Source organism: Notamacropus eugenii, chromosome 1, assembly GCF_028372415.1.
Source record: "Notamacropus eugenii isolate mMacEug1 chromosome 1, mMacEug1.pri_v2, whole genome shotgun sequence".
Taxonomy (NCBI): domain Eukaryota; kingdom Metazoa; phylum Chordata; class Mammalia; order Diprotodontia; family Macropodidae; genus Notamacropus; species Notamacropus eugenii.
In genome coordinates, this window is record NC_092872.1 from 750,423,152 (window position 1) to 750,446,344 (window position 23,193).

At 43.1% G+C, this 23,193-nt stretch overlaps 1 protein-coding gene across 1 annotated transcript; it reads left to right on the forward strand.

The window, feature by feature from the left end:
* Window positions 1–897: 897 nt before the first annotated feature.
* ACTG2 (actin gamma 2, smooth muscle) lies at window positions 898–20,932 on the forward strand. The gene is made up of 9 exons (XM_072640088.1): window positions 898–1,005; window positions 8,078–8,240; window positions 11,027–11,155; window positions 12,349–12,459; window positions 14,071–14,155; window positions 15,886–16,047; window positions 18,578–18,769; window positions 19,487–19,668; window positions 20,696–20,932. The coding sequence occupies exons 2-9, from the start codon at window positions 8,115–8,117 to the stop codon at window positions 20,837–20,839; spliced, it is 1,131 nt and encodes a 376-aa protein (XP_072496189.1). The 5' UTR covers window positions 898–1,005; window positions 8,078–8,114; the 3' UTR covers window positions 20,840–20,932.
* The last annotated feature ends 2,261 nt before the right edge of the window (window positions 20,933–23,193 follow it).

The following is a 23,193-nucleotide window of genomic DNA, read 5'->3' on the forward strand; positions in this document are numbered from 1 at the left end:
TGTGCTAATGGAGCAACTCAGTAGGCAGTCCTTCCAACTTAATGTCATCATGGGAGTAAATGGCATTCTTAATCCACTTCGGTTTTCTCATGTAGAAGTTTAGATTGAACTAATTTGAGTCCAGTGATGGGGTTGGGCTGGATGATCCCTTTGTTGGTCCAAGACCTATGAGTGAAGGACACAGGAAGGCTCAGCATGGCACAGTCACTGACTCTCACATTTGCTACTTATATGTCCTTGAACAAGTCTCTTAACTTCACTAGGCCTCAGTTTCCTTATCTGTAAAGTGAGAGGTTTAGCCCTGGAGCTCCCCTCCAGCAGTCCATCTGATATCCTATGGGCCCGTCTTAGGGTCACTACCATGTAATAACAGACGGACTGAGTGAGGACTCTGTGAATGTCTCTCCCAGGGCTGCCCTCCCCTTCCCCTGTGCTTGTAGCTGGCTGGTCCCTGGGGATCAGAACAGTGGAGACCAGCATTCCTTCTCCCCCTCTCGTTAGAGAAGCCTCTTCTCCCCAGCCCCCTGCTCTAGGCTCCCACTGAGGCAGGGGGATTGGGGAGGAGGGGCTACAGGTGCTGAGCCCTGAGGGCGGTGGAATGGAGGATCCAGCAGACTGCCATTCTTGGTAGCTTTGTCTTCCAGGAACTTGGAGACGCTTCTGGGTCCTTGCAGAAGGCAACTTATAAGGACTTGTGCGCTGCTTGTTTATGAAAGCAGGGCTGGAAAGGGGCAAAGCTAGCAGCACCAGGGGCCTGCCCCACCCCCCACTCCTTTTGCTACATTTTTAAAGGAAGAGTTCACTCAACTCCCCTGCATTTCCTCCCCAGGTCAATATATTGAACTAAAACACCTTATATGGCAATCCTGCCAACACACCCTACGCTCTCCCTTTTAGGGGATCTGCTTGGAAAAGGTCCGCCTCTGAAGTTTTCTATTGCTCTGGTATTTATACCAAAGACACACCAGATGCAGGGCCCTGAAGCCAGGAATTCCTGCGACCTCGGTGAGTAGCCCTCGCCTGTGCGTCTGTCAGTCTCCTGGGACTGAGGGAGGGAGGGAAAAAGGGAGGAGGAGGGCATGGCATCTGGTGGGGCTGGTGGACTTAGAGACACTAGACCTTTAATGATCCAGAGCCAGGACCTGGGGGAGACAAGGGAGTCCAACTCTAAGGGGAGGTGACTTGTCCAAGGTCCTGCAGCTAGTAACTGAGATTTGAATCCAGGTCCAGCACCTTCCCCCTCTGCATTATGGATTTAGAGTGGGAGAAGGGATCATTTAAGCCAGTTCCCTCACTTTAGAGATGAGGAAACTGAGGCCTCAAGAAGTGAAATGTTTTGCCCAAGGGACAGAGATGCGATTTGAATCCAGATCTGTCTTTTCCCAGCACCAGGCCCTGCTCATGCTGTGGGTTCAGTCGGTCCATCAGTCAATAATCATTTATTAAGTGCCTGCATTGTGGCAAGAGCAGCTAAGGGTGCTGGGGACAGCTACCTTTCTGAGGTCTTACTTCTATAACTTCTGAGACCTCTGTCCTAGCCACCAGACATCAACTCCAGGATGGAAGCCTACTGCTGGGAAAAATGCTAGACAAGTGAGAGAGAGCTGGGCCATCCCAGAGGACATGGGGTCCAGTCCTGGCCCTTCTCCCCACTGCCTGGTGAGCCTTTGCCAGCAGGTCTCTCTTTTGGATCTGGTGAGCTCCCCCTCCCTAGGCATCATGAACTGAAGGCTTGATGGTCCTTGTTGGAAGAGGAACTCTCCACCAATTCACCACCAAGCCTGAGAGGGTGTGATTCTGTGATGTCCTCCTGTCCCATCATCGTGGAGGAAAACAACGATAGATGGCAGGAGGAAGAAGGGTTGGCCTATTAGTCTTTCTATAGAAAGAACACTGGACTTGGGTTCGAATTCTGGCTCTGAAATTGACTTCTCTCCATTCCTCTGTTTCTTCATCTGTAAAATGAGAGTTGGGCTAGTTGAGGAACATTGGTATAATGACTAGAACTCTGGCCTTGGAGTCATTAAGACCTGGGCCTGAATTCCCCCTTGGATACTTAGTAGCTGTATAATCCCAGGCTAGTCACCTACCTTCTCTGGGCCTCAGTTTCTTCATCTGTAAATGAGGAGGCTGGAGTCAATGACCTCTGGGGTCCCATGAGTTAACTATTTGATACTGGACCTGTGACTTCATTGGTGCAAGGAACTCCTTGTGGGAAAGCTTCCCCACACAGAGCAACAGCTTTTATTCTTGGAGAGTTGGTCGGTGACTTGCTCAGGGCACTAGATCAGGTCAGAGGGGAGACTGGAGCTGAGATCTTAGAGCTGCTGGGCCAGCACTCTCTTCACTACTGCCTCTGACAGTGATAATAGCAAGGGGGCTAAACAGAGACCGGAGCAACATTTACAGAGCATTTAAAGGTTGGCAAGGCAATGTGCAGATTTGATCTCCCTTAAACCTTGCAATAATCCTGTGAGATACAGGATGCTATCTTCTCCATTTTCGAGATGAGAAAGCTAAAGCTTAGATGTTAAGGGTCAGACTGCAAGAGCAAGAATAGGTCTGACTGATTCCATGGAGCAGAAAGCTTTCAGCTTTAAAACCACCACTCTCATTAGTTGAAGGGCAATAGAGAGAGCAAAGGAACTGAGTCAGAAAGTCCTGAGTTCAAATCTGGCCTCAGACACTTACTAGCTGTGTGACCCTGGCCAAGTCACTTAAACCTGTTTGCCTCAGTTTCCTTATCTGTAAAGTGAGCTGGAGAAGGAAATGGCAAACCACTCCAGGATCTCTGCCAAGAAGACCCTTAACGGGCCATGAAGAGTCAGACAGGACTGAAAGCTCCTAAACAAGAGCAAAACTCATTAGTGTGTATGATGACATGGGGAAGGATGGCACTGCCAGGGTCTTACTGCCACTGGATGCTTCTAGGCTACCTCATAAAGTGGGGCCATAGGGTGATGTGAAGAGCCTCTTCCTGTTCCTCCTGCCCATGGCTTGGCAGGTCTCAGGGCTTTCTAGAGGGGGAATACCTGAGGGGGAATACAACCGGGTCATAAAGCACAGTGGAAAGAACACTGTCTGGAATCAGTAGAGATGGGTTCAAATCCTGTTACATCTACTATGGGTGTGACCCTGAGCAAGTCACTTCCCTTCTCTAGCCTCTCCAAGCCTCAGTTTCCTCTTCTGAAAAATGAAGAGATCAAACTAGAATCAGAAGTTCTTAATCTGAGGTCTGTGAACTGTTTTAAAAATTATTTTGACAAATGAATTTCAATGTAATTTATTTCCTTTTGTAATCCCATGAATTTTATTTTATATGTTTAAAAACATTCTTCTGAGAAGAGGTCCATACTTTCAGCAGACTGTTGGCTTCAATAAATCTCATAGTTCATCTCCATGCATGTCTGATATGCAAGTTGTTCTGAATGAGTTCATAGCTGGTAGTGTGGGGGACTTCAGAGGAAATGTCCTGTCTAGATAATCACTTGGATGAGCAAGATTTCCATGTTTGGGAAAGACTGGGCTTCTGTTCCCCCTCACAGAAGCTGGGTTTCTGTTTGCCTTGGGTCTGACTGCTGAACTAACAGACCCGCTGCCTTCAGATTTCCTCTTGGCTGAGGGTGAAAAGATTGACATAATTGATCCCCATATATCTGAGGACCATGTCCAGGGGAGAGAGGGAGACAGAAAGGGCAAGAAGAGAAAAGGCCAGAAACTTTCCTTTAATTGCAATATTTTAGAACTTGAAAAGGCAACGTAGCATAAAGGACTGCCTAAATATAGGAAGACCTGGCTGGATTCAAGTCCCGTCCCTGGCATATACTGACAGTGACTCTGGTCAAGCTATGTCCCTTCTCAGTAATCTAGGCAGCAGTCCAAAATCATATTTGGCAAAGAAAATTCCCACCTGCACTGGGGGGAGTTTCCTCACCTGGGAATTCCCTATACCAATGAAATTGTAAACCCAGTCCCCACTCACCCTGTACTCCATCACCCAGATCTGCAGGGTGTCCCTCGGACTTACAGAACTGGCAAGTTGTTCAGACTGGAAGTAACCTTCAGATAAAAATAACCACCACCAACACTGCTAGGACAACAGGGAAGCTTAGAAAACCCTTTGCATTCATTATGTCCTTTGATGCTCACAATTACCCAGGGGAGAAAGAGATTGTGGGGAAAACTTTCCCCCCCTCCTTCATACCTAAGAAAGCTAAGAATCAGAGGGGCTGAGAAACTTGCCTATTGTCACACAGCTGATAAACACCAGCAATTGAATTCGAACCCAGGTTCCCTTGGTTCTAGGACTGGCAGTCTGACCACTGTCCAGGATACAAGCCCAGGCTCCCCTGGCTCTAAGCCCAGGACTCTTTCCACTAAAGCACCATCAGGGCATTCCCTGGAAAGGAGAGCTTGCAAGGCTTCTTACCTTGCAGTTTATAGATGGTGCACCCAAGGTTCTGACATGAAACGACTTCTAAGATCACCAGCTCTTGAGCTGGATTGGGCCCCAAAAATCAGTTGGTCCAGCTCCCAGGCCCAAAGAGAGAGCATGTTATGCAGCCAGATGGGGAAAGAGGCCTGATTACTTGGCTCCCAGTCACCAAGTCACAGAAATTTAGAACTGGAAAGAACCTCAGCAGCCAGGATCTAATGCAATCCATGCCTTTTTTAAAAAAATAATTCATACAAAGCCAGCCAACAAACCATTATTCACTCTTGGCCTGAAGACTTTCACATGAGGAGGAGTTCCTAACAGCCTAGGTAACCCAGGCCACTTTTGGACAACTCCTGGCCCTCTCCACAATTTCCCTCCCTTGTTCCTGGTTTTGCCCTCTGGGGACAATCAAAACAAGGCTATTCCATCTTCCTCATAACAGCCCTTTATAAAAATCCCCAGCATTACCCTGGACAAGTCCTTTCCCTCAGTTTTCTGACCAAAGAGAAAAGAAAGTTGATCTAGCTGGTTTCAAAAGTCCCTTCTATGTCCAAATTTAGGAGTCTAAGAAAGTCATTATTTCTGCAAGGTAATCATAGGGTCTGAGAGCATAAAAAAATCTCAGGTGACTGTGAATAAAGTGTTTTGTAGACCTACGGTATAGTAAGTAGAGGCAACCTAAAGTGGAAATTGAGCCAATCTCAGATTCAGGAAGACTCTCAGACACATTAACTGTATAACAGTTTCTTCAGATGTAAAATGGGAATCAGTAGCCCCTACCTCCCAGGACTGCTCACAAGGAAAAGGCAGTGGAAAGAGCACTGGCTTAGAAACAGAAGACCTAAGTTCAAATTTTGCCTCTAATGTTGCCCATGTATCTACATTTTCTCACGTGTAAAATGGGACTAAATGGCTTCTAAGATGTCCAGATCTGACTCAAGGAACACATTTCAAAAGGTTGTAGTTAAGCATGTAGCCCTACAAAGGTGGTCCCTCAAGCTATCAGAATGTTTCTAGCACCCCTTTGAGTCCATCAACTACTTACAAATACTGGTCTTGAGCTCCCATTCCCCTCCGAATCTCTCCCTGCGCCTGTTCCCATCCGGTCCAAATTAAGCAGATAATATCGCAATAAGGAAACATGAACATTTACTTTAAAAGGAAAGTAAGCAACAAACTCCAAGTAAGATGTTTTCATTCTGCTCACTTCTCAGTTACTTACTCTGGTTTCTTCTTCTACAGTTGACATTTTAACTTAGCTCATGGGATTTAGAGGTGGAAGGGATCTTAAAGTTCCTTCATTTTACAGAGAAGGAAACTGAGGCTTAGGAAAGCTAAGTGATTTGACAAGGTCACAGTCAAACCCAGATCCTCTGACTTTAGGTTAAACAGTTTAATTAAATCCAGCAAGCATTTATTGTATGGGAGGCATGGAGATTATGACAACCCAGCAAAATGTTGTCTATCAGAAATATGTTTGATGTTAAAAGATGCATGTAGAATCAAGAAGATAGCCTATAAATCAAAATTTGCCATATTATAGCTAGCTGAAGAAAGTATGGAGTTGAACTGATGATATATGTGACAAAATTAATTCAAAAGTATCAAGAGGTGAAAAAGGAACTTCTATAATACTTAGTTACCACTGATAGTAAGAAAATATAGATAATGAGCTTTTAAACACTCAGAAATAGAGCCACTGTATTTATAAAGGCAAAGTCAAATAATTTACAAAAGAAAAATTATAAAATCAATGAGAGTGGGAGATTTCAATAACCCCAAAACAGAGTATAATAAATCAAATGAAAAGATCAACACCAGAAAAGTTACTTAGCTCTTTTCTCTTCACCATCCAACCTCTAATATGTGCCTGTCTTATCTCTGCCCTCTCTTCTCTACTAGACCCTATACTTCTTGAGGAGGGGTATAGGGGTTTTTTTTTAATCTTTGTCATTAACCTCCAGGAGAATGCCTTGTGCAAAGTATATATTTAGCAAATCAACTATTTAATAAAAGCAACTTTGTGCAGTAGCAAGTATTAGTATATCCATTTTACAGATGAGGAAACTGGATTGCCCTTACAGCTAGTAAGACTCTAAAGGCAGATTTGAATGTAGGTCTTTCTGACTCCAGTGCAGTGTGCTGTCCACTCTGCTGCAATGCTTTGCTAAAAGTATCAGTCCTGGTTCTCAAACACAGGTCTCCTGCCTCTCACATGGTCATCCAACCATGTCACAGACCGTGTCAATAACAGTCTATCTCCTACTGCCATGATTTTGTATGAGCTGCCTCCATGCCTGGAATTCTCTTTCTCCTTATCTCTGCCTCTTGGAACCCCAAGTTACCTTCAAGGCTCACCTCAAGAGACACTTTTTCCTTAGCTGATTATACTGGTTATTTGTCACTGCCCCTCCCCCAGCCCCAGTCCCCATCACTGTGTATTTATTTTGTGTATATATTTGTCTGTGAAAATATTGTAGCTCCCTAGAGCTTACCCTCTAAGCTTCTCAAGGACAGGGAATGTTTCCCTTTTGTATTTGTACCCCTACCGCCTTGCTAGATTCCTAGGACGTAGTAAGTACTTAATACGTGCCTTCTGAATTAAATTGACTTCACTAGACAGTGACCACTGAGGACCAGCCCAGCATAGTTCAGAGAGCTCACCACTGTCTCCAGGTTGTCTCCAAGGTTATAAATTTGGGGGCCATGCTAGTTACCCAAAAAAGTGACTGAGTGATAGAGGAGGGTGCAACTTTTATTAATTAGAGAGACCACTGAGGTCAATTTCCTTGAACAACTGCTCATTACATACCTGTTCTATATAAGGTAGTATGGTGGTGGGGAAGATGAAGATGAAGATGAAGGTGACAGGCCATGTCCTTGAATGGCTTATATTCTTCTGGGGGAGGGGTCTGTTTTGGTTCACATGCCTAGGGGAACATTGACAAGAAGGTGACTAGAATAGTGAGGAGACTGGAGAAGATGCCATAAGAAACTGCGTAAAATATTCTCTTTCCCTCCCACCCTCCCTCTCGCCTTTCTTTCCTGTATGCCATAATAGCCAAGATCCTGTCTTCAGTGGGTACTTGTTAAGCCCTTTCTATATGCCAGGCACTGTGCTAGACACTGGTGATCTGAAAACAAACAAGATTGCAATGGCTACCATTTATATAACACTTTAAGGTCTGCAAAGCACTTCACCCATGTTGTCTTATTTGATATTCTAAACCCTTCCAGAGAAGTGTTATTATAATCTCCCCCTTAAAGACAAGGAAACTGAGCCTGTGAGAAATTAAATTATTTGCCCAGAGTGGCACAACTGGTAAGTATCTGAGGCAGGATTTGAACTCAGATCTTCCTGAATCCAAGTCCATCTCTTTGACAACTAACCACCTACCTGCCTCAAAAATAAAAAGAAAAGAAAAGCAAAAGAAACTGCCTACTCTCAAAGAGCTTGCATTCTGTTGGAAAATAAGGTGGAATGGGTGTAATCTTTGAATCTTAACATGTTTTTGTGGAATAGAAATGTTGAGTACAGAGAAACTGGTCTGTAAGGTGGCCAAGACTTCTTGCACTGTGAAATCCTGGGGTTTGGATTGGAGTGATTTCTGACCACAGATCTCTCTGGCGCTCTCCTAGGTGCTGCTATCCTATAACCTGCCCAGTCAGTCCCACCATGTGTGAAGAGGAGACCACTGCGCTCGTGTGTGACAATGGCTCTGGCCTCTGCAAGGCAGGCTTTGCTGGGGATGATGCCCCCAGGGCCGTTTTCCCTTCCATCGTGGGTCGCCCAAGACATCAGGTCAGTGTCCAAATATTTGTCTGTCACTGCTTTGGAGGGGTTATATAGTAAATGTGGAAGGGTGAGGGAAAGATTCTATTACTCCACTCTCCCTTTAACTAATACTAGACAGTCAGCTTGGAGTAGTGGGTAGAGAGCCAGCCTTGGAGTCAGGAAAACCTGGGTTCTAATCCTGCCACTGCTCTATACAGACTGTGGGACCCTTGGCAAATCACTTAACCTCTACATGATCTGGACAACTTGATGACTATTAAGCTGTAGAAGATGCCAGCCTGCATTGGTAGAAGGAGTTCCCTGTGCTATGGGCAGTGTATAGAGCACCAAACCTGGGGTCAAGAAGACTCATCTCCCTGAGTTCAAAGATGGCCTCAGACACTCATGAGCTGTGTGATCCTGAGCAAGTCACTTAACCCTTCAGGGCTATGTAGTCCAACTCTTTCATTTTACTGAGGATGAAACTGGGGCTCAGAGATAAGTTACTTGTCCAAGATCAGAGCAAAGTTCATTCCAGAGCTGGGCCTGGAAGCCTTGCTTCTGGTTCCTGGTTGACAGGGTTGGGTAAAACAGCATCAGGTTTGGAAAGACATGAATTAAACAGCATAAAGAACTGCAGAATCATTGGATTCTATGACGATGATTATGACATCTGTGACATATGAGACTTCATGTCAAAATGAGCCAAGCATGGTGAAGGAGGAGGAGGAGGGATCCCAGTCATTATATTCATAAGGGATAATAGGTTCTGAAAATTGTTTCATTTGATACTTTGGTAGATAATGAAGACAAGCTAATGCTTTTTTTAAAAAGTTGTATTGATGACATTTATTCTTCTGTCACAGTCATTGCTGGTTCTACCGCTCCCTATTAAATAAAACCTGCCTACACAATGATTTCATCCAACAGCATATGCAGCATTCCATATCCATAGTGCCTCACCTCCTCTTCAATGAAAAAGAAAAGGAGTGCTTCCTAATCTTTTGTCCAGGAATAAGAGAGTCATTGCATAAGTTAAGGATTTTGGTTTTTGTTTTTTGGCAGAAGATGGCCATGTTCAGTAATGATGATGATGATAGTCATAGCTGACATCTATAAAGCCCTTACTATGTGCCAGGCACTATGCTAAGCACTTTAGAATTATCTCATTTGATCCTTACAACAATCCTGGGAAGTGGGTGCTATTATTATCCCCATTTTAGAGATAAGGAAACTGCAAAAAACAAAGGTTAAGTGACTTTCCCAGGTTCACAGAGCTAGTAAATGTCTTAGGACAGCTTTAAACTTCAGGTCTTCCTGACTCCAGGCATGGTGTTCTCTCCACTCTGCGACTTAGCTGGAAGGGACTGGAGAACACAGAGCTGGCAGAGAACCTAGAACCTAAAATGTAAGAGGCGTATGTAAGAGTGTAAAATTCAACTACCAGGGAAGGCTTCAGTTCTCTGGAACCAAATTGCCTCAACATTATTCTAGGAAGGATATTGACAAGCTAAACAATGTCCAGAGAAGGGTATCTCAGATGCAATAGAAAGATCAAATGAAAGAACTGAAAAACTTTAACATCAAGAAGAGAAGATTAGAGGAGACAAGATAACTGTCTTCAAGTATTCTTGGGGCTGCCATGTGGAAGACAGATCCAGTGTGTTCTTTTTGTCCCCAGGGAGCAGAGCCAGAAGCACTGTAGGGAAGCTGATAGGGACTAGAATTGTTTGAAAACAGACTAGGCTGGTTTGTGGGGGGTGGCGGGGTTGGGAGAGGGGAAGATTCAAGAAGAACCAGAATGACCCATCACTTGGCAAAATGGAGAGAAGATCATCCTTCTTCTCCCTCCTTGTATTGATCGATGAGCTGCCAAAGCTCCTTCAACTCAGAGATCTGGGATCCAGGAAGGAAGGAAGGAAACAAGGAAGCAAAGGAAGGAAGAGAAAAGAAAAGAAAAAATCTTTCTTCTTTCCTTCCTTTCTTCCTTCCTTCCTTCCTTCTTCCCTCCCTCCCTTCCTCCCTCCCTTCCTCCCTCTCTTTCTTTCTTTCTTTCTTTTTCTTTCTTTCTTTCTTTCTTTCTTTCTTTCTTTCTTTCTTTCTTTCTTTCTTTCTTTCTTTCTTTCTTTCTTTCTTTCTTTCTTTCTTTCTTTCTTTTCTTTCTTCTTTCATAAAATCTCAAACCCAGAACCCAATTCACTCTGAAGCTCATAGATTGGACCACAATAGGTCCCTGCCCAAGCTCAATTTAATGGTTGTATTTTGGGCCTTCCTGGCCTAGAGTGAATATCAATGACAACTGTTTCTCTTTGGAGCAGCAACTCTGAGGGTCTTCCCCTCCTAGTTTGATTTTTTTTTTCTAATTAAAGGGGCCATCCCTTGATTCACTTCTTAAACTGACTTATTCACCGAATGGGCATAACCTCACTCTAAGTGAGTACCTACAAAGGCCCTAGCCTAAAAGGGCCAGGGTCTCCCATTACATCCTGGGCCATCTCCAGTCATTCTGATGAATATCTGGTCACTGGATCCAGATGGCTCTGGAGGAGAAGATGATCTTGCACAGCCTTCCCTCACTCAAATCAATGTCAACTGCAAGTCATGTCATCATCTCCCTGATGTCATGGTCCTCTTCAAAACCAAGGACAAACACAAAGCAAATGAACAATTAGAAAACAAGCATTAAAGGGCTTAGTCTTAACTTTTAGACCAAGCAGGGCTGCTAGATCAGTTTTTCAGGAAGCCTGTTGTCTTTAAAAGGAGACCTTATTTTTCACCTTTGCTTAACTCTTTCTCTCTTCTTTGGGTTACAGGGTGTGATGGTAGGAATGGGCCAAAAAGACAGCTATGTTGGAGATGAGGCCCAAAGCAAGAGGGGTATCCTGACCCTCAAGTACCCCATCGAACATGGGATCATCACCAACTGGGACGACATGGAGAAGGTACTGGGACATCCCCTCCCTGAAGTCAGGGTTTTTAATGATAATTGGTTGTCCTGACCCTGTGCCTGCTTCTGAGGACCTCACAGCTCTCCATTCCCAAATCTCTTCATCAGGCTCCATTCTCCCCATTTTGTAGAAGAAGAAACCCATACACAGGAAAGAGAGAGGATTTAGTTCAAAGGACCTATTTAGCTTCAAGAATAGACCCCAGGAATCATGGTCTCTGGTCACAGAATTTTTTAAATGTCAGAACTGGAAGGCACTTCAGAACCTAGAATGTTAGAGTGGAGAAAACCTTGGACAGAGAACATAAATGTCACACCTGGGAAGAATCTTAGAATATAGAATGTCAGACAATGGAAGCACTTTAGAACGCAGAATATAAAACATAAGAGCTGGGTGGAACCTTACAACATAGAATAAGAGATGGGAGGAAACCTAGAATATAAAATATAAGGATAACAACATCTAACTTTGATCTATGTACCAGACACTGTGCTAAGGGCTTCCGAATTATTATCTCATGTGATTCTTACAAATCTCAGAAATAGGAGCTATTATTATCCCCACTTTACAGAAGAGGAAACTGAGGCAAACAAAGGCAAAGTGTCTTGCCTAAGGTCAGTCAGCTAGTAAGCATCTGAGCCAGATTTCAATTCAGGTTTTCCTGAGTCCAGGTCCAGCACTCTGTCCACTGGATCAACTGGATGAAAAGAACTAGGAAACAGACAGAGCTGGAAGATATAGAATGTGAGAGCTGGGAGGAATCTTAGAATGTAGAACATCATCACTGAAATGTAGAATGCAGAGCTGAAAAGAACCTTAGAACTTAGAACAGAATATCAGGACTGGAAGAGACCTTAAGACAGAACGTAAAACGACAGAGGTGGTAGTGACCTTAGGACTTGAAACTCGGAGCTGATGGAAACTTTGAGACCTAGAACAGAGCAGAGCTCAAAATGACCATAAAACAAAAAAATCATAGATAGAACATAGAATAGGGAATGTCAGAGCTGCGATCCACTCTCCCACCCCATTTGCTTTACAAAGAGAGAAGCAGTTTGCAGGGTCTGAGCTCTGTTCTGGGCTTCATCTTTGGGTTGAATATAGCATCACCATTGCATTTCTAACCTGGATCTTCTGGCTTAGTTGGTGACTGCTTGCTTGTCATAAGTGACCTCTGTCTCTCCTAGATCTGGCATCACTCTTTCTACAATGAGCTGCGGGTAGCACCAGAGGAACACCCCACCCTGCTGACAGAGGCCCCTCTAAACCCTAAGGCAAACCGGGAGAAGATGACTCAAGTAAGAGGGGGAGGGAGAGCAAGAATGGGAAATGCTTAGGTGCTATCATGAATGCTCATCTAGGTAATCTCTCTCTCTCTCTCTCTCTCTCTCTCTCTCTCTCTCTCTCTCTCTCTCTCTCTCTCTCTCTCCCCCCCCATCTCTGTGTCTCTGCCTCTGTCCCTATCTGTTTCTGTCTCTCCCCCTCTCTCTGACACAACACACACACATTCATTGTTTTTTTCCCCCCAAAGACTTTATCAGTGGAGCATAAGGTGTGGCAGGTCCTGTTAAGATGGAAATGGAGCAGGCCTGAGCCTGGTGATACTGGGTATCCATATTAGAGTTGGCCACCAAGTGATGGCCAAAGCACCTCATGAAACTACCTGCTAAGATGTGGAGGGGCTTTGATCTTCACTGACAACTGGAGAACCCTCCACATGAATGAAATCACACAGGCTTAAAGCTTTGAAGGAATCCTTCATCTCTGTGCAAATAACATTCAGATCTATATGTCCACCTCTAAACTCTCCTCCTAGTTGTCAACATCCATCATGAAATGTCCTCTCAACATCTACTTCTGGGCATCCCATAAACATCTCAAACTCAACACAACCCAAATGGAAGACATTTTCTTCCCCCACCCCCACCCCAACCTGTCCCTCTTCCAACCTTCACTCCTTCTTTTGTGGGCATCCCCTATCCCCCTGTCATCCAGGTTCTCAACTTTAGAATCATCTTCCATTTTCCACCTCCCCCACTCTCCAGAGCCAATCATCAAGTCTTGTGAGTCCCACCTCCATGAGCCTGTTGCACTGTCCCCTTCTCTGCTCTCCAGCACCCATCATCCTCAGGAAGACCTTCAGCACATCTCACTGAGCTACTGGTAATAGACTCCTAACTGATATTCCTTCTTCCACCCTGCTCTTTTCCAGTCCCACTCAGTCCTCCATACAACTGCCAGAATAATCTTTCAGAGGCATAAATAGGATCAAATCCTGTCCTTTCTCAAAAACCTTCAGTGATGAACAGGACAAAGCTGTTACTTAAGGCCCTCTACTGTCTGACTTCCACTTGCCTCTTTTGCTAGCATCTTCACATGCTCTCCACTTTGGCCAAACTGGTTTATGAGCTATTCTCCATAATCAATGTTCCATCTCCCACCTCCATGCACTTCTCCAAGTTTTTCCCCTTACCTGGAAAGTCTTTCTTCCTTTCAGAGTCCTTGCTTTCCTTCATCTTAAACAAAGATGGCGCCTTCTTGGCCCCTTCTGTTCTTATTACCCCTCTCTCCTCTTTCTCCTTCTCCTCTTCTGCCCCTTCTCTTCCTCTTCTCCTCATCCCTCCTCTCCTTACCTTTCTCCTCTTCCTTCTCTCCTGCCCCTTCTCTTCCTCTTCTCTCCTTCTCTCTTTCCCCTCCTCCTCTTCTTCTTCATGTCCTCTTCATTCTCCATCATTCTTTTGTATCTCCATGATCCCTTTTGTATCTCCCTAGGACAATGTAAGTTCCTAGAGATCGGGGCAGTTTAGGGTTTTGTCTTTATATCCCAAGAAGAACACCAGACACATGGTAGGTGCTTAAGAAATGTTTACTGAATTGAATTGACTTTTTGCCTCCTGTCCACATTTCAGATCATGTTTGAAACCTTCAACGTCCCTGCCATGTATGTTGCTATCCAAGCTGTTCTGTCTCTCTATGCTTCTGGCCGCACCACTGGTGAGCTGGATTGACTTCCTTGCCCATGTGGAGTCATGGAATTGGGGTGGGGGTGAGGGCAGAGGGGAAGGGAAAAGAAAAGACAGTAGATGGAGTGGAAGAGATGAATCTGAACCTCTCAAGAGGAGATTCTCCTTACTTAGCCTGGAAGACTTGACTTGACAACTAGACTCATGTTAAACTCAATGACCTCTGAGGTCCCTTTTTGCTCCTATCTATGATATAGGAACTGTTTTACATTCTAGTGAGAGAGCTAGACTCTCCTGCTGGTGTTTCAGTCAACTCTGCTATAAAAAGGATTAGAGAAAGTGTGTGATCCATGTAAGGACACAGAGAATTCCAACCCTCTACATTTGACCAGTGCTTTCAGCTCTTCTCCACTCCTGCCTTTCAACAAATAACTGAGAAGGGTCAATTCCTGGGCCTCAGTTTCCTCTTTTGTCATATGCTTTTTAAGTTCCCTTCCAGCTCACTGATTCTTTGAATTCAAAGTAGCACATTCATTCTGGTCTCCTAGCCTTCCCTTAGCCCAGCTCACCCTCTGGTGGACATCCTAATGAGCAGGAAAGTAGACACAGTAGAGGAAGTATGGAGGAGGGAGATACATGTACCTACTGTGCGCTTTACTCAAGAAAATGAGAGATGATTATAGTCTTGTAGGAGCTGGCCAACCTAACTAGCCATCTTTGTACCCATTGCCTCCCAGGGCAGTGTTAAGGAAAGCCCTTTGGGAACCTTGGAGCAGAATAGACATGAGAGTTGTTATTATGGTCATATCACTGGAGCAACTGAGACCCCTGCTATGATTCTTAATGTAAAGTGATGAGAATACCACAGTGTGTCCACGGATTTGTGCTTTGTGGTCATTGGCTCCAACGTTGCAGATAATAACCCATCTATTGGTTTCTCAGCCTGGGTGAACCTCCTCTATGTTCTTCCTAAAATCTCTCCCAGCCGTCAAACTGATATGCAGAAGTTCTTTTCCCATTTGAATCTTTTTACATTCTGGGAGACACCATGGATCACAAGCTGTCCATCTGTTACAATAACTATATGGAACAATGGATAGAATCCCAGGATTTGTGTCCCAAATTCAGGGTTCAAATCTTGCCTCAGAAAATTAACCAGTTGTGTGACCTTTGACAAGTCACTGGATTTCTCTTAATCTCAATTTTCTCTTCTGGAAAATAGGTGTAATATCACCTACCTCACAAGCTTGTTGCAGTGATTATGTGAATTGATATGTGAAAAGCCCTGTACAACCTGAAAGTGCCAGACTTAGCTGTCATTATTACCCCTCTCTCTTATCACATGACTGACCCACCTCCCTTTCTGATCGCATCTTGTCCTTTATACCACAACAAGTGTGAGACAATCACTGTAGCCATAGTCAAAGTTGAAGTTGTCATAGTGTATGAGTGTTTGTGTGTGTACATGTGCTTATGTGAACTCATGAAGATCAGGCTATGATGGGGTGGGGCATCAAAGCTGATGGACGGAGAACCCATATCAGCTGAATTCTAGGTGTCAAAGGGATTCATGTGGACCAGAGGTTAGAGCTTTAGAGCTAGGTGGGACCTCAGATATCATCTCATGTAACCCCTTCATTTTACCATTAGAGACCAGGATGAGAGTTGAGAGTCTAGGAGTCATTCAGTGACTAGTCCTAGGGAAATAATTGGGGGAAAGTGGTAAAGAGAGTTTCATGATCCCATTTTTCTCATTCACAGGCATTGTTCTGGACTCAGGAGATGGGGTCACCCACAATGTGCCCATCTACGAAGGCTATGCCCTGCCTCATGCCATCATGCGTCTGGATCTGGCTGGCAGGGATCTCACTGACTACCTCATGAAGATCCTCACGGAAAGAGGCTACTCCTTTGTGACCACAGGTATGGGGGGCAGAGAGAAGAAGGGGATCTGGAGAAGGCTTTAGGGAGGTGATAAATAATCAGGACTGCTTTTTTTAAGTTTATTTTTATAGCACTGTCATTTTCTCTACCCCAACCATACATTGACCTCTCTCTTATAACCAAAAAGCAAATAAGAAAAAAAACCCAATGAATAGTGTTGTTATATGATGATGGATGTAATATTCTTCACCTCAGTCATCACCTCTTGCCTGAGAAGAGTGATCTATGTTTCATTACCTGATCTCCTGACCTAAGATTGTTCGTTGAAATTATTCAGACTCTAGATTTCTTTTAATGTTGTTTTTTACTTATGTTCTTGTGGTCATTTTGTACTTTTTTCTCCTAGCTCTGCTTCCTTCTCTCTGCATTGATTTGAACAAGTTTGTACAAGGGATAAACATAAAATGTTGCACTTAGATATTAAAAACAACTTCACACATGTAAACTGGAGGAGGCATAGACAGACAGCAGTTATTCTGAAAAGGATCAAGGAGTCTTAAGGGACCACAAGCTCAATGGGACTCAGCAGTGATGTGGCCACTACTAAAGCTAATCCAATCTTAGGCTTCACTAGGAGAGGCTGAGCTTCCAGGAATAGGGAGATGATCGCCGCAATGTCCTCTGCTCTCATCAGACCTCCTCTGAAGTACTGTATTCCTTTATGGGCATCTGGATGTAAGAAAGGCCTTGATAAACTATAAAGGCTGCAGAAAGACCTTGATTCCATGCTGTATAAGAAATGATTGGAGGAAGTGGGCAGGTTTAGCATAGAGAAAAGAAGGCTACGGTGGAGATCAGAAAGCCCCATTCAAGAGAACAAGAACCAAAAGTAAATGCAGGGGCATTCTGAAGGTACAGACTTTGGTTTGATGCTAGGGAAGACTTCCTAACAATGAGGGGTGTCCCAGTGCAGAAAGGGTTGCTTTCAGTGAGAGTGGGCTATTCCCCCTTGGAGCCATCCAAGTAGAGGCTAATCAGCCACTTGTGGGCTGTGTTACAGTGAGAGTTCTTTCCTGACTGGAATGACCTAGATACATGGTCACTAAGGTTCTTACCACCTCTCAAGTTCTATAATTCTCTAATGTCTAACCATGTTCTCTAAATCTTTTTTTCATCATTTCTTTCTGAAAAATAACATTCATATGTTGCGGTTGGTTCTCCCATTCTTTAGCTGATGGACACTCCCTTTGTTTCCAGTGACGAGAAGGATTTTAACAGTCGCAGCTGGGGTACATTAGGCCCAAGGGGTTCATATCTGGCAACCTGAGTATTGCAGCCTTTCAAAATGCACAGAAGTGGGGAAGCAGAAGAGATTAATCAGAAGCTAGGAAACATTTGGCTCTTAAGAGGTCATATTGAAATAGGTTAAGTTCATGATCAGTACCTCTGGTCCTCTTCTCCACTTACCCTGGCACCTCATTTTGCCCTCAATGGGTGATGTTTCATGACCTGGGTCACCTCTCTTCCCTGTCCCCACCTTTCCCCCCAAATCCAAGCTTGCTGTTATGTTAGCCGCCATTTGGGGGAAATCTGATAAATCAACTCACACCAAGATATTGATGCCAGATAAAGACTTGAAGAGTCTCTTGAGAAGGGAGTGAGCCATAACCTACAGGTCAGAAACCTTAAAGATAAGTGTTTCAGACATCAGTGCTAGAGATATTTTCCTCCCTTCAAAAATTGTTTACTTTTTCATTATTATAAATGTCACAAATGTCAACAAATATGAACTTATCCTAATACAATGAACAGGAAAAGTGGGTTATTTATGATACTGAGTCTCTATCATGCACAGATTCACTTTTTTTAGTCTATGTGAGATTTCCCATGGCAATTCCAGTGATGCCCTACTTCTGTGTGCTCCCTGAGGAGCTTCCTTCTGCTCTTCTGAAGAGGTTTTAATGTTTCGTTGGTGCTATTTTTTCCTCTCCTATTTTTTTTTTGGTTATCACTATCACTGTCACTCCCCCAAATAAAAGCCTTCCCCTGGGAGAGATCAGTACAGAAAGCAAAAACAGTTCAGCACATTGACCACAGCTAAAACATAGGTCTAATTCTTAGGTAGGGGAAAGGTGTGAGAAGGGCCTTCCTGGCCTCTTTCAAATAATTCCATTGAGGCAGCTGGCTACTCTGCATAAATATAGATTTGACAATGGATAGCATCCAAGCAGCTCCTACATAGCACTAGTGAAAGGAGTCCATCCCCCCAGGGTTTTCTGAGAGAAATTAGGCTATAATTATGAGTGAGAAAGTCTTTGGAAATTTTTTTACTTGGGATCTCAACTTAAATCTTTTGGGATGGCAAAAACAAATGAGACCAGGAATGATGTCCATCTTTTCATGATTGACAATGATGATGACATTCATTGATATCTGGAAGAATTTATATAATTTCATCATGACTCTAATATTGATTAATTGATAGGATTCATAGTAAGTGTCTGACGCATCCCAGAATGAATTTGAAGACTGGAAAAAGTGACCCCTCTCATTTTGATTCTCCCACCAGCTGAACGTGAAATTGTAAGGGATATCAAGGAGAAACTGTGCTATGTGGCCCTGGACTTTGAGAATGAGATGGCCACAGCTGCCACCTCTTCTTCCCTGGAGAAGAGTTATGAGTTACCTGACGGTCAGGTCATCACCATTGGCAATGAGCGCTTCCGCTGCCCAGAAACCCTCTTCCAGCCCTCCTTCATTGGTGAGACCCTGCAAGATGGAGAAGTGTTGAAGGGACCATTTAGGGGGTGGGTTGCAGAGAGGAAGACTGAGTTTTTCACATATGAAAAGGGGAATCCAATCCTTCAGCCTAGACAACTTCTACTCTGATAATTATAGGATTTAGAGCCAGAAAGAACCTGATAGGTACTCTCATACAACACTCTCATTTTACCCATGAAGAAACTGAGAACCAATGAGAGGGAGTAACTTTGTCCACAGAGGTCATCCAGTTACATAATAGAAGAAGGTGGTTACAGATCCAAATTTCTCAACTCTTCATTCAATTTTCCTTTGACTATATCACACTAGCTCTGAGTGGAAAAGCAGAGAGTGAACCAAAGAGGAAGAACATAGAAGACTAACTTCCTTTGGGGAGACCTTGGAATAAGCTACTTTTTAATGTGGCTGAACCCCAATCATTTTAGAATACTAAAACTATCTCCCAAAGAAGAGTGAGGATAATTCAGAAAACCAGCCCCAGGAGTAGAAAATGAATGCCCAGAAGTTGTCATCTACATAATACAGAAAGTACTTAAAAATTCATCTCTGGGACTAGAAGCTCTCTGGGTTGTTCAATTCATCAGTCAACAGACATGAATTGAGCACCTACCATGAGCAGGGTTAAATGGTGGACCCATAAAAAGATAAGATAAAGTCCCTCCCCTCCTGAAGCTTACAATTCTATCATGTGCCGTAGGTATGGAGTCTGCAGGCATTCACGAAACAACTTACAATTCCATCATGAAATGTGACATTGACATCCGGAAGGACTTATATGCCAACAATGTCCTCTCTGGTGGGACCACCATGTACCCTGGCATTGCAGACAGGATGCAGAAGGAGATTACAGCCCTGGCCCCCAGTACCATGAAGATCAAGGTGGGTCTTTTCCTAACTCCCTTGGTTCCAAGTCCTGAATAGAAAAACTCACTATATTCTAGTCCCTGGAGAGTCTTTCCTATGCCGTCCTCTCATTCCTCAGCTCTGATCCAAATCAATGCTTCAGGAGTGAAGGGTCTTCCCATTATTATGCTGACTCCTTCAACATTTTACCAATGCCTAGTGAGAGTGAGGAAACAGGGGGTTTAGATCTAGGCAAGCATTGTGGAAGGGGGTTGCTTAGTACAAGTAGTGGAATGTATATCTTGTGATGAAGAAGACTTTCTCACTTTCATATTTGTACCTGCAGTACCTCACACAATTTCTTGCACGTGGTAGGCACTGAATAAATTGCTGGGTAACTAATTGAAACACTCACTTGGGGTTCTGTTGTAAGCATTGCCATTGGCATTCTAAGACCATTGTGAGGTGCTGGGGCTTTTACGTTTTGGGTTTTGTTGTGTTTTGTTTTTGCAACATGCAATGAATGATCTTCAAATAAAGATTTTGTGAAAAGTGTAAATAAATACGTGTATACATTTATGTGTGTGTATAAAACTGGAGAAAGAGAGAAAGAGAGGGATCTTGCATCATGGCATGGTGGATGGAGTCCAGAAGGCATAGACAGAACAGTAAACAGAGTTCCTAGAGGGTGAGATTGGCATGGCCTAAGTTCAGAAACAAAAGAAACTGGCCTTTGCATGAGTCAACCCTTATTTTCAAACATAGTAGGCAGCTTCTCCCAAAGTCAGAGCTGCCTACCTCTAGGAGACCATGGGCTGTTCTAGAAAGAACATTATATTTGGAGCCAGAGAACCTGGGTACAAAACCTGACTCTGACACTCACTATGAAGGGGCTTTGCTTAGATGACTTTCAAGCAAGGGCATTCTATGACTCCTCTAAGGTTCAATCTTGATTGTCTTAGGGTGGGATTTCAGTCTTTAGGAAGGATTTTGGGAGGCCCAGTGAGATGTCAGCTTGCCCTTTCCCACCCTGACCACCATATTTCCCCTTTGTTCTTCACAGATCATTGCTCCCCCTGAACGCAAGTATTCGGTTTGGATTGGGGGCTCCATCCTGGCCTCTCTCTCCACCTTCCAGCAGATGTGGATCAGCAAACCAGAGTATGATGAGGCTGGGCCTTCCATTGTCCACAGGAAGTGTTTCTAAGGATTGGGTCCATCGGGCCTCCCTGGCGCTGCTCTTTCTCCTGCACCCTCTGCTCTGTTGTTGACCCCAATGCATTAAAGTTCGCAAGCCTTATCTCTCTGTATGGGCCTCTTCTTTCCCGTGTAATGCCTTTAGCTTAAATATCAGTGGCAATGAAGGCCAGTTTACTCTGCAGGACACAGAATCATTGGAATTAGAGCTGCTGGAAGGGATCTCAGAGAACATCTGACCCAACTCAAAAGTGGTTCCCTCACTTTACTGAGACCCAGAGAGAAGGGACCTACCTAAGAACATAGCTAGTCAGCCACAGAACCAAGAAATGTCTCCTACCTCACAGATGAATCTAGTGTATTAATTCGATAAATATCCATTCATTTCAATTCAATGTAATTTTTTGTGGCACCCCCACCTCTGAAGAAGTGACCATCTGAGAGTAATGTACAAATAGAGAAAAATACGTGATGAATTGGGAAGTGGAACATCTTTCTGACATAGGGTTAGGAATTCCTGATGGCTCCCTCCTTAAAGTTTATTTGCCAAACTCCACCTAATCAGCATCAGTTTATTTTTTTAATTCAATTTTACTTTTTAGTCCCAAATTCTCTGCCCCCCCACTCCTTCCCTTACCCATTGAGAAGGCAAGAATTACAATACATATATATATGCACATACATATACATGCATGCATGCACATATACATATATACACACACATATATACATATATTCATATGTACACATATATGCACATGTATGAAATCATGCAAAACATTTCCACCTTAGTCATGTTCCAAAAGAAAGAAAAAAAATATGCTTCAATCTGCACTCTGAGTCTATCAGTTCTCTTATCTGGAGGTGGAGAGTATTTTTTATCATGAGTCCTTCTTAGTTGTGGATTATATTGATCAGTGTTTCTAAGTCTGTGAAAAAGTTTGTGAAAATCTTTACAATACGACTGTTTCTGTGTAAATTTTTCTCCTGGTTCTGCTTACTTCGCTTTGTACCAGTTCATACAAATCTTCCCAGGTTTTTTTAAAACCATCCCATTCATCATTTCTTACAAGAAAATAGTTTTTCATCACATATACCACAATCTGTTCAGCCAATGGGCATCCCCTTGATAACCAATTCTTTGCCACTACAAAAAGAACTGCTATAAATATTTTTGCACAAATAGATCCTTTCCTCTTTTCTTTTCTGTCTTTAGGATATAGCCCTCCTAATGGAATATCTTTAGGGGCATAGTTCCAAATTGTTCTTCAGCATGGTTACACTAGTTCTCAGCTTTGACAACAGTGCATTAGTGTACCTACTTTATCACATCTTCTGCAGCATTTGTCATTTTCCTTTTCTGTCATCTTAGCCAATCTGATGGGTCTGATATGGTATTTCAGAGATGTTTTAATTGGCATTTCTCTAATTATTAGTGATTTAGAGAATTTATCTAATATAACTATTCTAGTTTTGATTTCTTTCTCTGAAAACTTATTGTTCATCTCCCTTAATCATTTATCAAACAGGGAATGGTTCTATTTTTTTGCAAATTTGGCTGTTTGTATACTCTTTATTTCAGAAATGTGACCTTTTCATAGAATCTTGCTACAAAATTTTCTCCCAGTTTCCTGCTTTTATTCTATTTTTAGCTGCATTCTTCTTGCTTATACAAACCTTTTTAATTTCACATAAACAAAATTATCCATTTTACCTCCATGAAGCTCTCTGTGTCTTATTTGGACACAAACTCTTCCCTTATCCATAGATCTGACAGGTAATTTCTTCCATGCTCACCTAGTTGACTTTTGATACCCCTTTTTTTGTATAAATCACATGCTCATTTTGAACTTATCTTGGGATATGGTGTAAGATGTTGGTTTGTGCCTCATTTCCGCCAGGTTACTTTCTGGTTTTTCTGGCAGTTTTTGTCAAACAGTAAGTTCTTGCCACAGTGGCTGGGATCTTTGCTATCAAACACTCTTACTGTGCTCCTTTGCTGTTGTATATTTTGTACCCAATCTATTTCATTGATCAATTCTTCTATTTCTTATCTAGTAGCAAATTGTTTTAATGATTATAGCTTTGTAGTATAACTTGAGATCTAGTATTACTAAGCCTCCTTCCTTCACATTTTTTGGTTAGTTCTCTTGATTTTTGATCTTTTATTCCTTCATATGAATTTTATTACTTTTTCTAGCTCTGTAAAGTAATTCTGTGGTAGTATAATTGGTATGGCACTGAATAAGTAAGTTAATTTAGGTAATATTGTTATTTTATTATATCAGATCAGTCTACTGATGAGCAATTAATATTTCTCCACTATTTAGATCTGGCTTTATTTGTATGAAGAGTGTTTTCTAA